This window comes from Taeniopygia guttata, chromosome 4 (assembly GCF_048771995.1).
Source record: "Taeniopygia guttata chromosome 4, bTaeGut7.mat, whole genome shotgun sequence".
Taxonomy (NCBI): Eukaryota; Metazoa; Chordata; class Aves; order Passeriformes; family Estrildidae; genus Taeniopygia; species Taeniopygia guttata.
Window position 1 is genome coordinate 26,453,729 of NC_133028.1, and position 16,328 is coordinate 26,470,056.

A 16,328-nucleotide genomic window follows, 5' to 3' on the forward strand; every position below is an offset into this window, starting at 1 on the left:
ATGGTCCTACTCCTTCTAAGTCCATCTGTGTGGCAGCTATCTGCTCTTATGTTTTCATCATTTCCAAAGACAGAGTATCTGTTTCAACAGCTGAATTAGCTTCACATGCTCCATAAATCCAAACAAGGCCCTTACATCAAGTACATTACTAAGGTCAGATTATTAAGAGCTCTTGGATAGCAGAAGCAGAAGATTGTCTCCAGCAATTCTACAGCAGCCAGGTATCCAGGCTGTAAGCCATGGTTTTCCATGGTTTATCCACTTTTCTATAATGAAAAAAAAGCCTAAAAGAGAAGCAAGGATGAAAAAGGAAAAGAAAAGTGAAGCCAAAGTCTGTGCTGGCAATGCCTTTATCCACAGAAAGCAAAGAAGGCACATGCGTCCAGTACGGAGTGGTACAGCAGTGTGGACATCTGACCACTCAGCTGATTTATTACCCATTTGTTTCACCAAAAACTGCAACAATTTCAGAATAACAGCCACCTCCTTTTCTACCATTCCCAGCCAGAGTTAGACCAGTGAAATACAGATGGAATGAGCTGGGCTGCCTTTGTGACTCCCTAAACCATCTTGTTCTCCAAAATCCCTGCATTGTTCTTACTAGATCAGTCAGGTGTAAGGCACACTGCAACACTTGCAAAGTTGCACAGGGAAAGCTCATGGTAATCTTCTGAACCTCCACCCCGTGTACTGGAAGCAACATCTGTCTCTCCACACATACTGCATTTGAGCAACATTTAGTTAGACAAGACATTTGGCTAAACTAGAAACACTTCAAATGCAAATAAACCCACATTAATTACTGACATCCCTCCTTTCGTCTTGGCACAGGGGGAAGACTCAGAGTACTTGAGCTGCTTCTATGAACAGCAAGTGAGAGCCTCTGTCTCTTTCCCATGACTGTTACTTCTTGGAGGTTTCCACTGGTCCACCAGTGCTACTGGCCTTTGCCATGCCTCATCAAATCAGTCACAATATATCTACTGGAGGTTTTAAAAGTTATTGTCACTTTGAACTGCATAAATTAACCAAGCCTGAAAAGATTGTAAGACTTCACAAGATGAGGACAAGAAATCACAGAGACTCACTTTCAAACTGCACTGACTTTAGAAGGGTGCATGGGACTAGTTTTGATCCTCTCTACTCACCACTTCTGAGTACAGCCAACAGACTGCTCAGCAGCTTCTCATGAGCAACAGTGTTTACTGTACGGTTTTTAGAAAACCAATGAAACAAATCTTATTGTGTGACACTAAATTCAGCTTTACCTCTGAAATGCACCAGATCTTTCTTCCTTCAGTTTGCATTGTATTCGATAGCATGAGTATCACATCCAAACCATAGGAATAATTCAATGGAATTACCAATGAATTCTGGAGGCATTTGTTGGTAACAAAAAAAATTGTTGCATGCAAGGATCTTAATTTCATTTAGGGATACTGAGAATAGAATCTTAAAAATACAAATCCTGTAACTTCTCACTCTTATTCTGTGAGCTTTGATATCTCCTTCCAATGCTGCTCACTACAGCCCTGATGTTATCTCCAAAAAACCTTCTCCTACTGAAGTACAAGATTCCACACTTCCCAGGTTTAAGCTGGTACCAAATATCTCTTGTCATACCTCCTCAAGAGTCTCCTTGTCAGGCAGCTCCCACATCTGGTTCTGTTTCTTGATTTTATTTCTTCTCACTGAGCGCACAAACAAACCCTTTCCCCCTTCCCACCCCAAACCAACACTCCTCTCATAATTTCATTTTAAGGTTTCTTATCCAAGTCCACTTTCCTGCAGTCTTCTGAGCAATCTTCCGAACCTCAGCATAGCATTAACTGCCTGGATTCATAGCAGCTCTTTAGCACCTTGTTGATAGCTATGAACCCTACAGCAGTTCAAGGATACACAATGGCAAAATTATGGGAGGAAAAGAAATACAGAGGACAATTCAGAAGCAGACGAGCTGCGGGGTGCAACACTGTGCCCAGTACTTGCTACATGATATGTGGTGGCAAAAAATTATGACCTGAATTATTGACTACAAACAAAACCAGGCCCACATCCTGTGCATGCCAGCAGGAGGTATGTATGACTGGGATAGCAAATGCAGTCACTCCTATATCAATATGTACTGAAACACTTTCAGGCACATAGATATGACTAAGGCTTACACAGAGACATATGTATGTCTGCTTAGACAGACATAAAGATAAGAGTGACAAATAGGTTCACTGGATACTTCATAGCAATCCATAAGGCTGAGTCTGAAACATGCAGACCATTTCCTTCACACCTCAAGGTGGTACACAGGCACAGTTAAGGCTTCTAGTTTGCAGCAAAATTTTAGATTTCCAGCAGAGCCTTCAGCCTTACTCTTCATTTCTATAATCCACTGGGATACAAGGGTGTGTAAGCAACCATCACAGCCATGGGATGAAACATGCTCCCAATGTTGCCAGATGAAGAACTGTTTGCATACCTGGTGGCTAAATACAATTACTCTTCAAACCATTAGCCTGTGGAATGGAACCAAACACTGCTTAGTCTGCAAGATCATGTTAAACACAAACCAAGAAGAACAGAAGAGTAATCAGCTCAGTTATGTCAACTTTCCTCCTAACTTGGAAACCAGCACCAGTTCATTGGGTGGTTAAGTATGACTTTGGGGTCACTGACCCCCAGGGTCCACCACTTAACCAAACCATTTGATCTATTTCTGTATGAAAGGATGCACCTGGCACTAGGGGTATGGCACAGAGTTTGGGGTAATGGAAGCAGCCTGTAAAATACTTTTCCAAACAACTGGATAACGTGAGTAATGGATGATCTAGATGCTTGAGAGCAGTGGCTTTTAAATCCAGGAAGCATGAAACTGACACCGGGACAAAAGCTTATCAGAGACATATCCCCCATGGTAATAGCTGTTTTGGAACAGAAAGGAGAACATTGGGTATCACCAGCAGAATGCTGGAAAACCAAGTTTTCCTACTGGAGCAGGATGATGCGGAACTTACAGGAACTACTGCTTTGAACCCAGCCACGTTTCTCCAAGCTTCACGAGAAGCCCAGAGTTCTATCATCACTGTCTGGTAACCACTGCAGAAGTGTATTCTAGCAGACCACATCTCAAGAGCAATCCCACCGAGGACCCAGAATTAGAACTATATACCCATGGGAGGACACAGTACAAAGTGGAATATGGATTTTTGATAACACCACGTCACCAGGGTTCCCACTATCTGCCACCTTCCCGGTGGGGTGGGTATGGGCCCTGTAGAATGACAGCCCATAGCAGCTGAGGATTTCTTACCGGCGAGGTCCAACGTCCTGTCCACGAAGATGACAGAGGCCTTGTTGGTGGCCGTCCTCCTCCTGTTTCTGGCTGAGGCATAGCTTGCTAGCTCAGCGGCGACGACCTTGCTAAGGGCCCCCACAGCGAAGCTCTCCTCCCGCAGGCCCAGGGCGGTGAAGAGAGAGTCGAGCTCACCCACCAGGACCCGCACCGCCGCCCGCAGCTCGGCGGGCAGCGCACCCAGTCCGACCTCTGCGGGGCCGGGTCCGCCGGGGCCGGGCAGCGGCGGGAGGAGCGCTGCCAGGGCGGGCAGCAGGCAGAGCTCCGCCGAGACGGGCGCCAGGAGCGGCGGGCCCCGCAGCACCACCTCGGCGCGGCCGCCTTCGCCCATCCACCGCCGCAAGGTCTCTTCCAGGTCTGCCGCCCCGCCGCCGTCCGCCTCGTCGCCGCACACCAGCGCGCATTGCCGCACGGCGCCCCGCTCCAGCACGCCGCGCACCGCGGCCGCCGCGCCGCCCCGCAGCGTCCCGCTCACCACGAACACCACGCGGGCCGCCCCCGCCGGCACCGCCGCCTCGGCGGACAGCGCGCTGACAGCCAGCGCCCCGGCCGCCAGCAGCTCGCCCGCCCCGCCGGCCCAGTGCAGCGCCTCGGCGGAGGGCGCGTCCATGAGGACGGCGGCGCGGCGCGCCCGGGCCAGCGCGGGCTCCCAGGCCCGGCGGCTCAGCTGCCGCAGCGCCTCCGGCGCCGCCATGGCGCTGACAGCCACAACACGCCGCACGTGCCGGCGCGCCCGGCGCCGCTCGATGACGTGTCGGGCGCGGGCTGGCTGCGCGCGCGCGGGGCGGGGCGCTGGCGGGGGCCCGCGGGGCGGGACGGGTCCGGGACCTTCATCGCTGCCCTGCCCTGCTCGTGGGTATTCGCTGTGCCAGCGTTAGCAAAGGCTTTGCTGAATGAGCTGGCAACACGGAGCACTCTCGCTCAGTAAATGCGCCTTTTCGCTGTACAGTTAGCGACGTATGGCAAATTATTTTAATTCCATTTCCCCCTTTAAAAGCCTATGATCTAGAAATCAGTTTCAAAACTAACGAGAAAAAAATGCCAACACAAGCATCTACAGTTTCTTCTCCCCAGAGAATGGATGGCCCGCTTGCAAATGTGTGCTCTACATAGAATTCAGATCGGCAGCCTCCTTGGTGCACAGCCAGGAAGGCACCTTTTCTGACACAGCAGGATTATCAGCAGTAATAAAGAGATAAAATACTTAGTTACTTCACCTTCCATCTTAACTGCTGTTCTTAGGTCTCTTACAGATTCAAATGGTTTCAGGACACTAAAAAACATGAGGAACACTGAATTCACTAGATTTCCAGTAATTAAATCAGATCCTTTCCTTCTAGTGTTCTCTACTGATATTGCTACTCAGATGCATTCTTCCCTTTCTTTGTGCTTTCTTTCTAGCACCAATCTGTTATTTTAACTATAGGGCATGTAGCTTCATGATGCTAGATAAATATGTAAGTTAATACCCTTCTTGACGATTTTGATTTGAGAAATGAACACTAAGAAAGGATGAGGGCTAGTTAACTACTATTGTGTGAAGTGGCCAAGTAAACGTAACAGGAATGAAAATTCAGACACTGATGTCTGTGAAGAGGTACTACATATACACATTTGTCTTATGAGAAATAAGTGACTCAGTGGTGAAAAATGCCTTTGCTGACTCCACAATTATTTCCGTAAAAATGAAATAGCAAGATGAAAACCTACTCAGTTACATCACATAATTCATTACCTATTCACAATACTCAGACATTTAATTTTGCGGGGGTGAAAAAATAATTTGAGTGGGTTGGTTATTCATGTGAACTCCAGTGAAATGTCATGCCGTATATGAAACGTTCAAATAAGCTTCTCTATGTAGGCAATTAAAATAAAATCCCCTCACTGTGAGTTGTGTTTATGTTACAGTCCTCTAGTCTGATTTTTCCCAAACTGACCTGCTGTGAAAAAGCAGACCCCTGTTTTAGTTTTCACATACATCCTGAAACACCACAAGCTCCATTTGTACACACAACTGGTCGAAACTTATTTGGACAGTTGTTGGTACTTAACCTTTCTAATGCACCTTGCAGTTGTTGTCTAGCATTCACAGATGTAAAGTGAGCAAATCACTTTATGGCTCACAAATGGCTCACTACTCCTCACCGCTTCTAAAACAGAATTAATGAAATTCATAGAAACACTTCGAACACAGAAACACGTTGAAAGACTCACAGCACACTATGAATGTTAAACTCTCACTGTACCTAAAAACAAAGTCAGGAAATTTGTGGAGAAAAAAAAAAATCTATGAAGAGTTGTTAAACCTAAAATACTACGTCCAGCTTGGATAGCTCCTGAGCCGAGGGACAGTACTAGCAGAGGCAGCGGCGTGTTTACCCCGTGGTTACGCTCCCTCGGCAGCTGCCATCAGCCGCCAGTAGATGCACGGCACTGGAGCGTACGTGTGTTTAGCCAAGTCCTGCTTCTGGCGATAGCCGCGGATGTTCTCAGGAGATGGCCATGCTGCCGGTGGTCCCTGGTATGGGGACGGACGGGCGCCCAGGGACGCAGGAGAGCACAAGGACCACCGAGAGCACACGGCAGCGAGAGGAAGGGAAGGCGGCTCTCGCAGCGCGCCTCGGGAGAGCGGCGACAGGCCGGCCGCGGTGAGTGGGCGCGCACGGACGGAGCCCGGGCGGCTCGGCGGGGAGGGCAGTCCCGGGGCCGGGCCGGCCGGGCCGCCCCCCGCAGCCCGTGCCCGGGGCGCCGCAGGGCCGGGCCGGGCCCGCTTCCTGTGCGTGTCACTCACGCGGGGGGAGGGGAAGCGCCGGGCGGCAGCGGCGGCGGATCCTCCGCGAGAGGCCGCGCTGGGCGTTCGCAGCCGCCCGGCCGTGCAGCGCCTGGCCGCGGGCCGAGGCGCCGGGGAGCCCGGGGGCGGCGCGGCGGGGCGGCCGGCGGAGGGAGGCGCTGCCGGGGCCGGGCCCGCGCGTCCCGCGGGAGGCGGCCATGTCTACCGGCGAGGCGGAGCGGTTGTCGGCGGACGCCGATGGGGCCGCCGGGGACGAGGAGGAGGAGTGGCTCTATGGCGGTACGGACCTTCCCCGACCCCCGTGCCCAGCCCGCCTCCCCGGCGGGCCGGCCCGGCGCCGCCATGGCGGGGGGGCCGTGCGGGGGTGCGCAGGCCGCGCCGTGAGCCGCCTCGCCGGGCCGCTGAACAAGGCTCCCCAGTCCCGCCGACCCCCTGGCTGCTCAGCCCCCTCTCTCTGCCCTGCCAGTTCCCCGGTGGCGACGGCTCCCGGCCCCGTCCCTTCCCCGGTCTCCGCTGCCGGTGCCGCGGGCCCTCAGCCCCGGGCCGCGCAGGCCGAGGCGGGCTGGGCCTCAGCGGCGAGAGCCCCGCGTGGTGTCCCTGCCCCACAGGCATCCCTGCGGGCACCGAGCCCTCCCTGGTGCTCTCCTGCCCGAGTTCCCGGCGTTGAAATACAGAAAGAGGCTTAACCTTTAATTTATTAACTTTTTATACAACTTTAGGGACTATCTTTATGTTCAGATATTAATGAAACATATAGACTAAACCTTGTCCATTTGGTGGACCTGTCAGTGCAGGGCACTGTGAGCGCTTAGGGGTCCGCTCGACTGATTTCACAGTTGAAATGTTAATAACATATCTCAATAGTCAATATGTCTCTGAAGACTTACCTAATATTCTGCATGCCAAGATAATCTGTTACAGCTGATACCCTAGGGATTTTATTCTTAAATATTGTGTTTCTTTTCTCTTATGGTAGATGAAAATGAAGCAGAGAGACCAGAGGAAGAAAAATCTAGGTGAGTATCCTGACAAATGAAAGCCCTGTAGCATGACTGCACAAAACATGTGTTCACTACATGCTTCTTCCCAGCTCCTTGAAAGTTGGTAGGACCTGAACACGCTCTGATGTCTTAAAAAATGTTGTTAAGATAGTATGTTTGGACTTTGCTTGACTGTACCTGTGAAATTGGGTCAGTTAAGTGTGAAAGTTACTTTAACTGTATGTAGCAGTAACCCCTTACAAAATGCCAACAGGTCTCATCATTGTGCTTTGTGGTCTTAATGATGGATCAGGACTTGTTTGAGATAATTTAGCAACTAAAAAATATTCTTTCTCTTGAAGAGTTTGCAGTGTAGTTGCAAAAACAGGAATATGAGGAAGCAGTGGAAGATTACCAGGTAGTTTGATGTACAGATCACATCTGCTTAGGCGAAAGCAGGGTTAGTTTGGGTTGTTTTTTTTACTAGTAAGACAGTATTCGAAAGAAACTTAGGAAATCTTTGGAAATATTTGAGGGGAGCCTGCTTGAGTTACAAAGAGCTGTGTGAAGGCACAAAGATGCTCCCTTGAAAATCTAACAAAGTTAATGGAGATTAGTAATGAGGACTGACTGGAAAAGGGAATCAGTCACTCATACTGAATGAAGGAAATTCTCATAATTTGTAAAATACAGAAATTATTGATTGTCAAGGTATATGAAACAAATAAAGGGAAAATCAGTATATAAAAACATGCATTGTTATTTTCTATAGATGTTTTAAATTTTTTCAGTGAGAACTCTTGCATTTGCTTAGCCTTGGTGGACTGCTTGCTCATAAGCTTGCTCAGTTTCTCTTTTGAGCTCGTATCAACTTTGACGAGCACAGAATGACAAAGCAGTAATGATCTCCATCACATGACTATATATGATATTATTGTGAAGCAGCTACTAGGTGTGATTATTTGATTCCCATTATTTCTATGGTATAAGAAACAGAGTTGTTTTCTTTCACTTTTTCCACATCACTTAATGGGTTTTTAGACCTCTGTTGCATTTGACTTGATTCTTGTCTCTTCCAGAGCAAAGAAGTTGTTACATTTTTGCACTTTATTTAGAAGCTATTCCATATAAGTTTATTCCTTATGTTCAGTTACCTTTTCTCGACCGGCGTGTTTGTCACTACTACTGTTACTTAGGAAAATTACCTGCATGGAGGCCAAAATGATCTTTAGAAACAGTGTACTCCAGTTTTTGGTCAGTAGTGTCTAGCTTGGCATTTGGGTCTTGCAATGCATAGTTTTGGACAAAACGCATAAAAAATACTAACTTGCCCATCTTAGGAGTTGTGTTTGGAACTGTGGAAGTATGGGGACAGTTCAGCTGTTAAAAGTTGTGGTCTCTGGCCTCTCAGTTTTGGCATTGTTTGTATATACAGAAATGGTGATGTGTTATTCAGGTTCTGTACCTGTCATTTTACTAGGTGATGAAGTGAAATGATCAAGCTGGAATCCTGAGGCAATAGCTGGGCTGTATTGTGTGCAGCACTCATGGGTGTGTTGCCAACAGAGTATGGAGTTAGAGTCATTCTATTCGATGAAAATTGGCAATTGCACACTCTGTTTCAGAAATACCTTTTCAGTGAAAGAATATTGTTTCTAGATGGCTCCCTGCTTACTCTGCTATTTGTGGTGTAGCATCCTGACAGCTAATGGGACTGTGGAAATTAAAATATTACTGTGTAGGAAACAGCTGTAGATAGGCTCAGTGAGACAGCTCATTTGCATGGATGTCACAGTACTCATCCTTTTAGATGGACCAGTAGTTTTAAAATTTTTATGGTTCTCAATCTACAGATAAAATATCATTGCATTGTAACTATTCCATAAGGTAGAATAAAATTTTACAATGCTGATGTGGGAATTCTCTTTTGGTGAAACATTACCTGTGGGTGTTTAAATGGGGTTTTTTTTTTCCCATTATATCTTTGAAAAGTTTCAGTCTGCAGGGAAAAAAAAAACCCAAACAACTTATTCTCCCTTCATATGTTGCAAAGTATTTCAATTTGATTTCAAAGGAAGGTCCAGGTGTCATTGCTTCCAACTATTCTACAAACATCCAGTTAGTATGATTTATGATAGCTAAATATTTCTAATATAAAGTTACATTCATCTAGTTGGTTTTTTTTAATAAGTTGACTTTGGTTTTTAATTAATGCAGAAGACAACTGGAGCTTTGGCTTTTCATCTGGAATGAACATAGCAAAGCTTTTTTTCATCATTAGCTGATACCTGGGAAATAACATGTCATAAATACTTAGTTTAACCTTTTCCTATTTGTTTTTGTTCAAGTGCTCCACCCCCGCCTGGAAGTGAAGAGGAAGCTGCAGAAAATGGCATTGTGAAAACGGTAGTTTTAAACATGTTTTTGGAATACTGTTTTAATCTGTTTTGATTTAATGACTTATTAAGAATTAATAATTTGACTAAGACTTACATTTAAATTACTTAATGCCTAAGTATGCACCTTTTTTTTTTCTAAAATTTGTTTGTGATCTGCAGAAACTATAGAAATTACTAAATTAGGAAATCAAATTTCCAGCTAAGTCCTCTTTTAAAATCTAATTTACAGAAAATAAATAAATAGTACTCCCAGTTTTTTTGGGGAGGACAGAAAGATGGTGCTTGAAGACACCTCTCTTTTCTCAGAGACATCCTTTTCAAAATGATAGTTCGTTTTTTTCTTACTGATAAGAAAATAAAGTCCTCTGATAATTTTTCTTATTTTGCATGTGATAGACAAGCAGGATTTGCAGAACTATGTGAAAATGTGAACCAAGGAACGAATCACACATGCCTTTCAGAGGCAACATAACACTTGTTTTGTAGTAGTCAATGTTTAGTATGTCTGATAACGTCAGTGTTAGTGCGATGAAGGAAAGGACCAAGAAATTAAATTTACAGTTGCTGTGTTGGTTAAAGGATTCAGGTTACTGTGAATAAGAAAAAATTAAGTATGAGAAGTTCTATGAGAAAATTGGTTTTATTTCAGTGTGACTTTTTAACATATCTTCCAAGAAATAATTTTAAGTGATGTAGAAACCATTATTGAGCTATTTCTGCAAGTTTCAAGAACGGGCCTCTTAGTGAAGTACTTTTTTTACAGTAACTCTAACACTTTATTTATGAAAGGCATTACAGTTTGTTTAAAATAGGGGGAAAATGTTATTAAAACTTTAAAACTTATTTCAGTTATTTAAACTGAAAAGCTACTAAAAGTGCATCAAAGGTTTTTCTATTTCTGGAAATCCTTATAGGCTCTATTTTTTTGTACTTTTATATTTTTTAATTTTTTTTATCTGTATAAAGCCTGGCATTGTTAGATTGTCATTAGAATATCTCCATAAAATTGAGAACTTTATGGTAAATGGTGTCCATGAATGTTCAGCAGCAGCTTAGAAAAATGGGTGTTGTTCAAGTTGGTTGAATAGGAACAGGTGAATATTTCTGTGAGGAGGGAACTAAAAAAATCATTGATTATAAGTGAAATGGATTTTGGTTGAAAAGGTACATTGTCCAGGCAAAATTTTATTTCCTTTTTTATGCCTTTTTAATGGCATCTGTGTGGGTTGCCTGATGAATGATGAATTTGCACTTTTCAGCCATACGGAATTGAAAGACTGTTTTCAGCTGTCATTTACAGAATATCTATACTGATCTAGACTTGCCCCATCTTCCCTACCCCAAGAATAGACTCTTCGTCATTATGAAATTATAATGATGTGTAGCGAGGATGAACTGTACTCCAACATCTTATCTTCTAAGGAGCTGTTGATTTTTGTTGATTTTTTAATGTACAGGGGAACTTAATAAATGGTATAGTAGATAAAGGGCTGGAACTCAGCTGTGCATGGATAACTGCAGGCTGCTTAGGGCAGAATCAGCTTGGCTTTGATGAAGTTCAGCCTCTTGCTGAAGGATTCCAATATGTGAATAAGGGTGATTTGGTTGGAAAATTTCATTTAAATTCCACCAAGTTTTTGAAGAAGTTCCTCACCAAAGTATTTTTAAAAACTATTTTTTAAAAACTATGCAGTAATAGAATGAGTCCTATGTTGATAACTAATTTTAGCTAGATTTGTAGTAGATGGAAAATACTGGGTAGAAGTCAAGGTTCCATTTCCACAGTAAAAGAAAGTCACTTCCAGAGAGGATTCCCTGGAATTTTATGCTTAACCTGTGCTGTTTAATGTATTTACTTGGAAAAGAGCTAAGTTGTGAAATCACAAGTTTTCTGATGATACAAAGTTAATCAATATAGTAAGATCAAGGTCTGTGAAGAACTGACTGGTTAGTACAGGGTTATTGAATTATGCGTAGAAAAAGGAGAGTGATGTTCATTGGGAGAAATAAAAAACAGATCTACAAATAAATGGTCTGAATTGATCATCTCTATTTAGGAGGGACATGTTTAAATGCTTCTCTGGAGTCTAAAATTCTCAATGTATCATACAGCATACAATGTGCTCTTGTATCTGATTTTTTAGTCTGTTTGCTGAAATGTCTCAAGTATTTAATGTGTCTTACTTATGTTAGGAACTAAATAGATTTCTCCAGTGTTTATCATCAAATGGAAAAACTTTTATTTGATAACTCAAATAAATGCTGAGTATATAATAGATGATGGCAACAAGCTAGTCTTCCATATCTTTTCATTCTTTTCTGAATGACAAGGTAAGGATAGAACCAATGTGTATGAGCTAGATAGAACAAAGGAGTATATTAGATAGTGGAAACTCTTTTATGCTTGAGAAATTTAACCTAGTGTTAAAGACACTTCTCTATTTCCTTCCAGATGTTTCAGATACTTGTTGCCTCCTAAATTTGCTGTTAATGCTACTCAATTCTAAAGTCTAGGAAGAGGAGAATTTTATTCTTTCAAAGATTTTTAGAATGGATGGTTTTGTCTGGATTGTTGTTTCCACTGTGAAGGTGACTGCTTTTTGTCTAAGCAATTACTTTTTCTTTTTTAGAAAGTGGCAGAGGCTGAGGATGATAGTGACAGTGATAGTGATGATGATGAAGATGATGTTCAAGTCACCATAGGGGATATTAAGACAGGAGCTCCACAGTTTAGGTAAGTTATTTGCAAACACTGGAGAAACTTCTGAGATTATATTTAATTATTAATGCAGTCTCTTTAATGCTTGCCATTTATTTGTCTTTTTTATATCTTTTTTTATCTTTGCCACATATTTGCCATTTAATACTTGCCAAAAAGTCAGATTGTCTGCACAATTACTGTCAATTAAGAACTTTTTCAGTTCTTTAACAATGCTTTTAACGATACAGTGGCTTGAAAACAAGTGAAATGAAATCAGTGGAGTACAAGGAAGAGTTCTACATGAGTTTAAATTGTGTTTTCAGAGTTTGAGAAATCATTGTATTAAGTTTGTAAAGGTGTGAGTTGGTTTTTATTAGGGAATGACTATGTTATATAGCATTTTTGGGGTTGTTACTGTGACAGGGACATTTTGGTTCCAAAGGACAGAATGGCAAGAACATGAGGAGTGTTTGTCCCTCTTGGTGTTTGGAGTGGATACAGTTCTAATTAAACTTCTGCAGTTTAAATTCCTATTGATGTTCTCAAATAAGATTTTAATGTACTTAAGGATGAAGCTGTGAGTCTCTGGAGATTAGTTCTCAAGATCATTGTTTAGGTGTTTATGCTGATCTTGCTACTATCCCTTCTAGTCTTGAAAAAGAGCTTGTTTCATACAGTGCTAATTTTATGCAAAATTATGAAATAATACTTTTCATTGCATGGAAGTTTTCTGAGGGACATGGTTTGCTTGTTTTTCTTGGCAACTCTAATATTGTTATGCTTACTAAACCCAGAGTTACTAGGGTGCCATTTCTTAATTGAATTATGACAAGTCTGCAGGTAGCTCTGACTCATGTATATAGTGTTTTTAACTTTAGAATGCAGGTGATTTACTCCTGTTTGAAACATAGTGATTTTAAACTTTCAGTATTTCATGTTCTAAAATATTGTGCAAGCGAATGTACATTATTTTAATGTACAAGAAAAACACCAATTCTTTCAGTTCTTTATTTTTCTGCTTTCAGTAACTTGCAGTATTCTTGTGGCCTAGGCAGTGGCTTCAAACTTTGTGGTACTAAAGCGAAACTAGATTTATATTCTCAGTGGATTTGCTGATGCTCTTCCCATGTATGCAGGAAACAATGAGCAGATGATCCTACACCTAAATAAAGTAGAAAATTTTATATAGAAATGCCTGTCTTTTGAAAAATCTTCTTTTCTGGGTGAATTAGACAGAAAGTTCACAGAAAAGCAGATATCTAAAACAAACTGAACATTGTTGTACATTTTAACTGCTGTAGAACAAGTCTGTTTTATAGGATTAAACAGTTTTTCATGTAGTAGTTAACTGCAATTTAAAAAGCCTGACAGATTTGTTTCCTAAAATCATGAACAAATACAGTGTGGCAGATCAGAAGGTTAAATGTTTGTGTCAGTTTATGCTGTTGTAGCACTTGAAAGAAAACGAGCACTGCATGGAAGTGGATACTGTAAACTATACCCTGACCTTCTAATTACATGCAAATCTCTTGATGTATATGGGTTGCCTGTGAGGATAAGTTACATTGCACACAAATGGTAGGGAGAGCTAGCTCTTAATGTTACAAATGAACAATATTGTAATTCCTAAGGTAGTTAAATTTATTCAGTAGTTAGGTTTCCGAGTGCATTTTTATGAAGAAAGCTCTCAAGTATTTTAGAAAGTGAAAAATTACATACTTTTCTGTTGTTCCCAGGGATGTACATTGAAACAGCACTTCAGTAATTTTAGAGAAATGCTTGCATTTTCCACATCTGTACAGATAAAATTGAATGATTATGAAAGGAGAAAATTATCCATCTAAACCCTTCCTTTTTTTTTCTTTTGTTTTTACTCTAATCCCCAGATTGTCATCTGTATCCCTAAATGAACTGCATTTTTCCTTTCTCTCTCTTCTTCTGGTTCTGTCCATTCTTGTTTCTATCAAGGTCTTTATCCTTTCAACTCAGGAAGAGTGACTGGGACTTGCTTCACTACTGTTTATTAGTTGGAGAAGTTGCTACTGAGCATAGAAAGGTACTTTCTCTTCCTCCTAGGCTGATCTCTTTACTTTTACAGTTACCTGCTTGGAAAGCTAGAGATTCAGGATGGTGATTGAGCCTGGGTCCAATATGTTTCTGGATCTAGCTATCTCTTGTTTTGTGTTTTCTTCTGGTTTAAAAGTTTTCTTTTTCTAATTCATTTTTTTGTTAATTTCTTGAAGTTATGGAGCAGCACCTGTGAATCTCAATATTAAGGCAGGAGGACGAGCTTATGGATCTTCTGGTAAGAAAATTTATATAGTAATATTAGTAAAAAAAAAAAAAAAAACCAAACTGGATTGTTTTGGATTAAGGAAATAATTGTTTCTTTTAAAACTTCTTGATAAATTGTCTGGCTTTTGTTTTTTATTATTCTAAGTGTAATGCTACTGATAAAATTCCATTTCGTAGAGACAGAAGGCTCTAACTAACTTTTCTTCACAGGTGCAAAAGTTAAAGGACTGGATCTAGATGCACCAGGGAGTATTAATGGTGTGCCACTTCTGGAAGTAGATTTAGATTCTTTTGAAGATAAACCTTGGAGAAAGCCAGGTAATGTCTGGTTTATGTTAACTGATTCATAGGTGTTCAGTAGTTATTTTAATAGTGATTCCTTTTGACTGCATGTGGATGTCATTTTAGCAATTCCTCAGAGGTACTGTACGGCATAATTTGGAAAAAGCAACTGTGTTACTTGTTGTCTTCCTGCTGTGCCACAGAGTGCTTGGGTGTGCCCTGTTTGTTAGTATACATCCCTATCACATGCCAGGAGAAAGAGATAGGCCATTTTTTTAATACATGTGTATCCTCAGCTCTCTTTGGAAATCTGTGTTCCTATGGAGATTACTGCCATTGCTTTGTGCCGTGAAACAAAAGGTAAAGCAAAATGGAAAATAGTTCTGACAGGTTTTAGCATGAATAATGGTGAAACATAACTGTCTGTGTTAGGTTGTGTTCATGCACAGACATCCATGAGGTTTGAATAAGAAACTGGGACTTGCTGCACGGACTTTCCATGGGTCTCCTCTGTATTGTCTAGTTGGTTCAAGTGATCTGTCCAGACTTTTCTGATTTTACCAGCATTGATTTGGTTTTTTAGGACCAGTACATCTTGCTGCTCCATGTAGGTTTTTTACTAGTGTTTGTATATTGCTATGGTAATACAATTAGTGTCTGCAAAGTGGAAAAATAAAAAAGGAAGCCTTTGATTATCTGGTGTTTGAAATGTTAGTTATATTAAGTATATTCTATGCATGTGAGTTACAGCTGTTCTCTCTTACCCTAAAAATACTTCATGGCATCAAATGAAACTAGGAGCCAAAACAAAGTGAGAAGTCAAATACAGAACAAGCAAAACTAAAGGGAGCGGTTCTTCTCTGAACATAAAGCCAATCTATAGATCTTATATTTATCTTGTTGTAAAGATATGGGGGATTGTAATACCCATTATATTCTCTGCTCCTGGCCCCCACTTCATGATGCTAGGCAAGTTACTGTTTCTGACTAAATTTTAATGGGTTTACAATCTTAGCAATGAATACTCTGTTGATGAATTGTACATTTCAGTTATGCTTTTTAGACCAATACCTAATCAGTTTTGATGCTCTAAGTAGAGGTGTATATATGTTTAGTGGAGGAAAGATGAACTTTGTAACATCCTAAAAAAACCCCTGCTTCTCTACTTAAAGGGGCTGATCTCTCAGATTATTTTAACTATGGCTTCAATGAAGATACCTGGAAAGCTTACTGTGAAAAACAAAAGAGAATACGAATGGGTCTTGAAATTTTGCCAGTTACCTCAACCACAAATAAAATTACGGTAAATAGTGTTTTTTTTGTATTGTACATGTTTTTTTCCCTGTAAAGCTGCTTGTGTGTCATAAGCTTGTTCTGCCCAGTTCAGTACATTTGTTAGTTTGCACCCGACTCCCTTCCCTCAACCCTGCTGTGTTGCTTCACTGGCAGTTTGTGTGGATAGTGTGACCGACAGCTACAGCTAGATTGCATCTGTACCTTTATTAAGACTGTGGCCCATCATTTAAGAATT

The 16,328-nt window shown here is 42.0% G+C and overlaps 2 protein-coding genes across 3 annotated transcripts in view; one reads left to right on the plus strand and one right to left on the minus strand.

Annotated features, from left to right (window-relative positions):
• The window catches only part of SCFD2 (sec1 family domain containing 2), a 189,286-nt gene extending 185,199 nt beyond the window's left edge, over window positions 1–4,087 (minus strand). The window contains exon 1 of the mRNA XM_002193111.6: window positions 3,305–4,087. Coding sequence (XP_002193147.5) covers window positions 3,305–4,040 — 736 coding nt within the window. The 5' untranslated portion in view covers window positions 4,041–4,087. The remainder of the gene's footprint in view (window positions 1–3,304) is intronic.
• Window positions 4,088–6,105: 2,018 nt separating this feature from the next.
• The window catches only part of FIP1L1 (factor interacting with PAPOLA and CPSF1), a 38,405-nt gene continuing 28,182 nt past the window's right edge, over window positions 6,106–16,328 (plus strand). Inside the window, exons 1-7 of one of the 2 annotated variants that reach the window (XM_030271084.4) lie at window positions 6,106–6,419; window positions 7,117–7,156; window positions 9,469–9,526; window positions 12,150–12,253; window positions 14,464–14,525; window positions 14,726–14,833; window positions 15,970–16,100. In XM_030271084.4, coding sequence (XP_030126944.1) covers window positions 6,338–6,419; window positions 7,117–7,156; window positions 9,469–9,526; window positions 12,150–12,253; window positions 14,464–14,525; window positions 14,726–14,833; window positions 15,970–16,100 — 585 coding nt within the window. In that variant the 5' untranslated portion in view covers window positions 6,106–6,337. The remainder of the gene's footprint in view (window positions 6,420–7,116; window positions 7,157–9,468; window positions 9,527–12,149; window positions 12,254–14,463; window positions 14,526–14,725; window positions 14,834–15,969; window positions 16,101–16,328) is intronic. The other variant, XM_030271085.4, reaches the window with a different exon arrangement.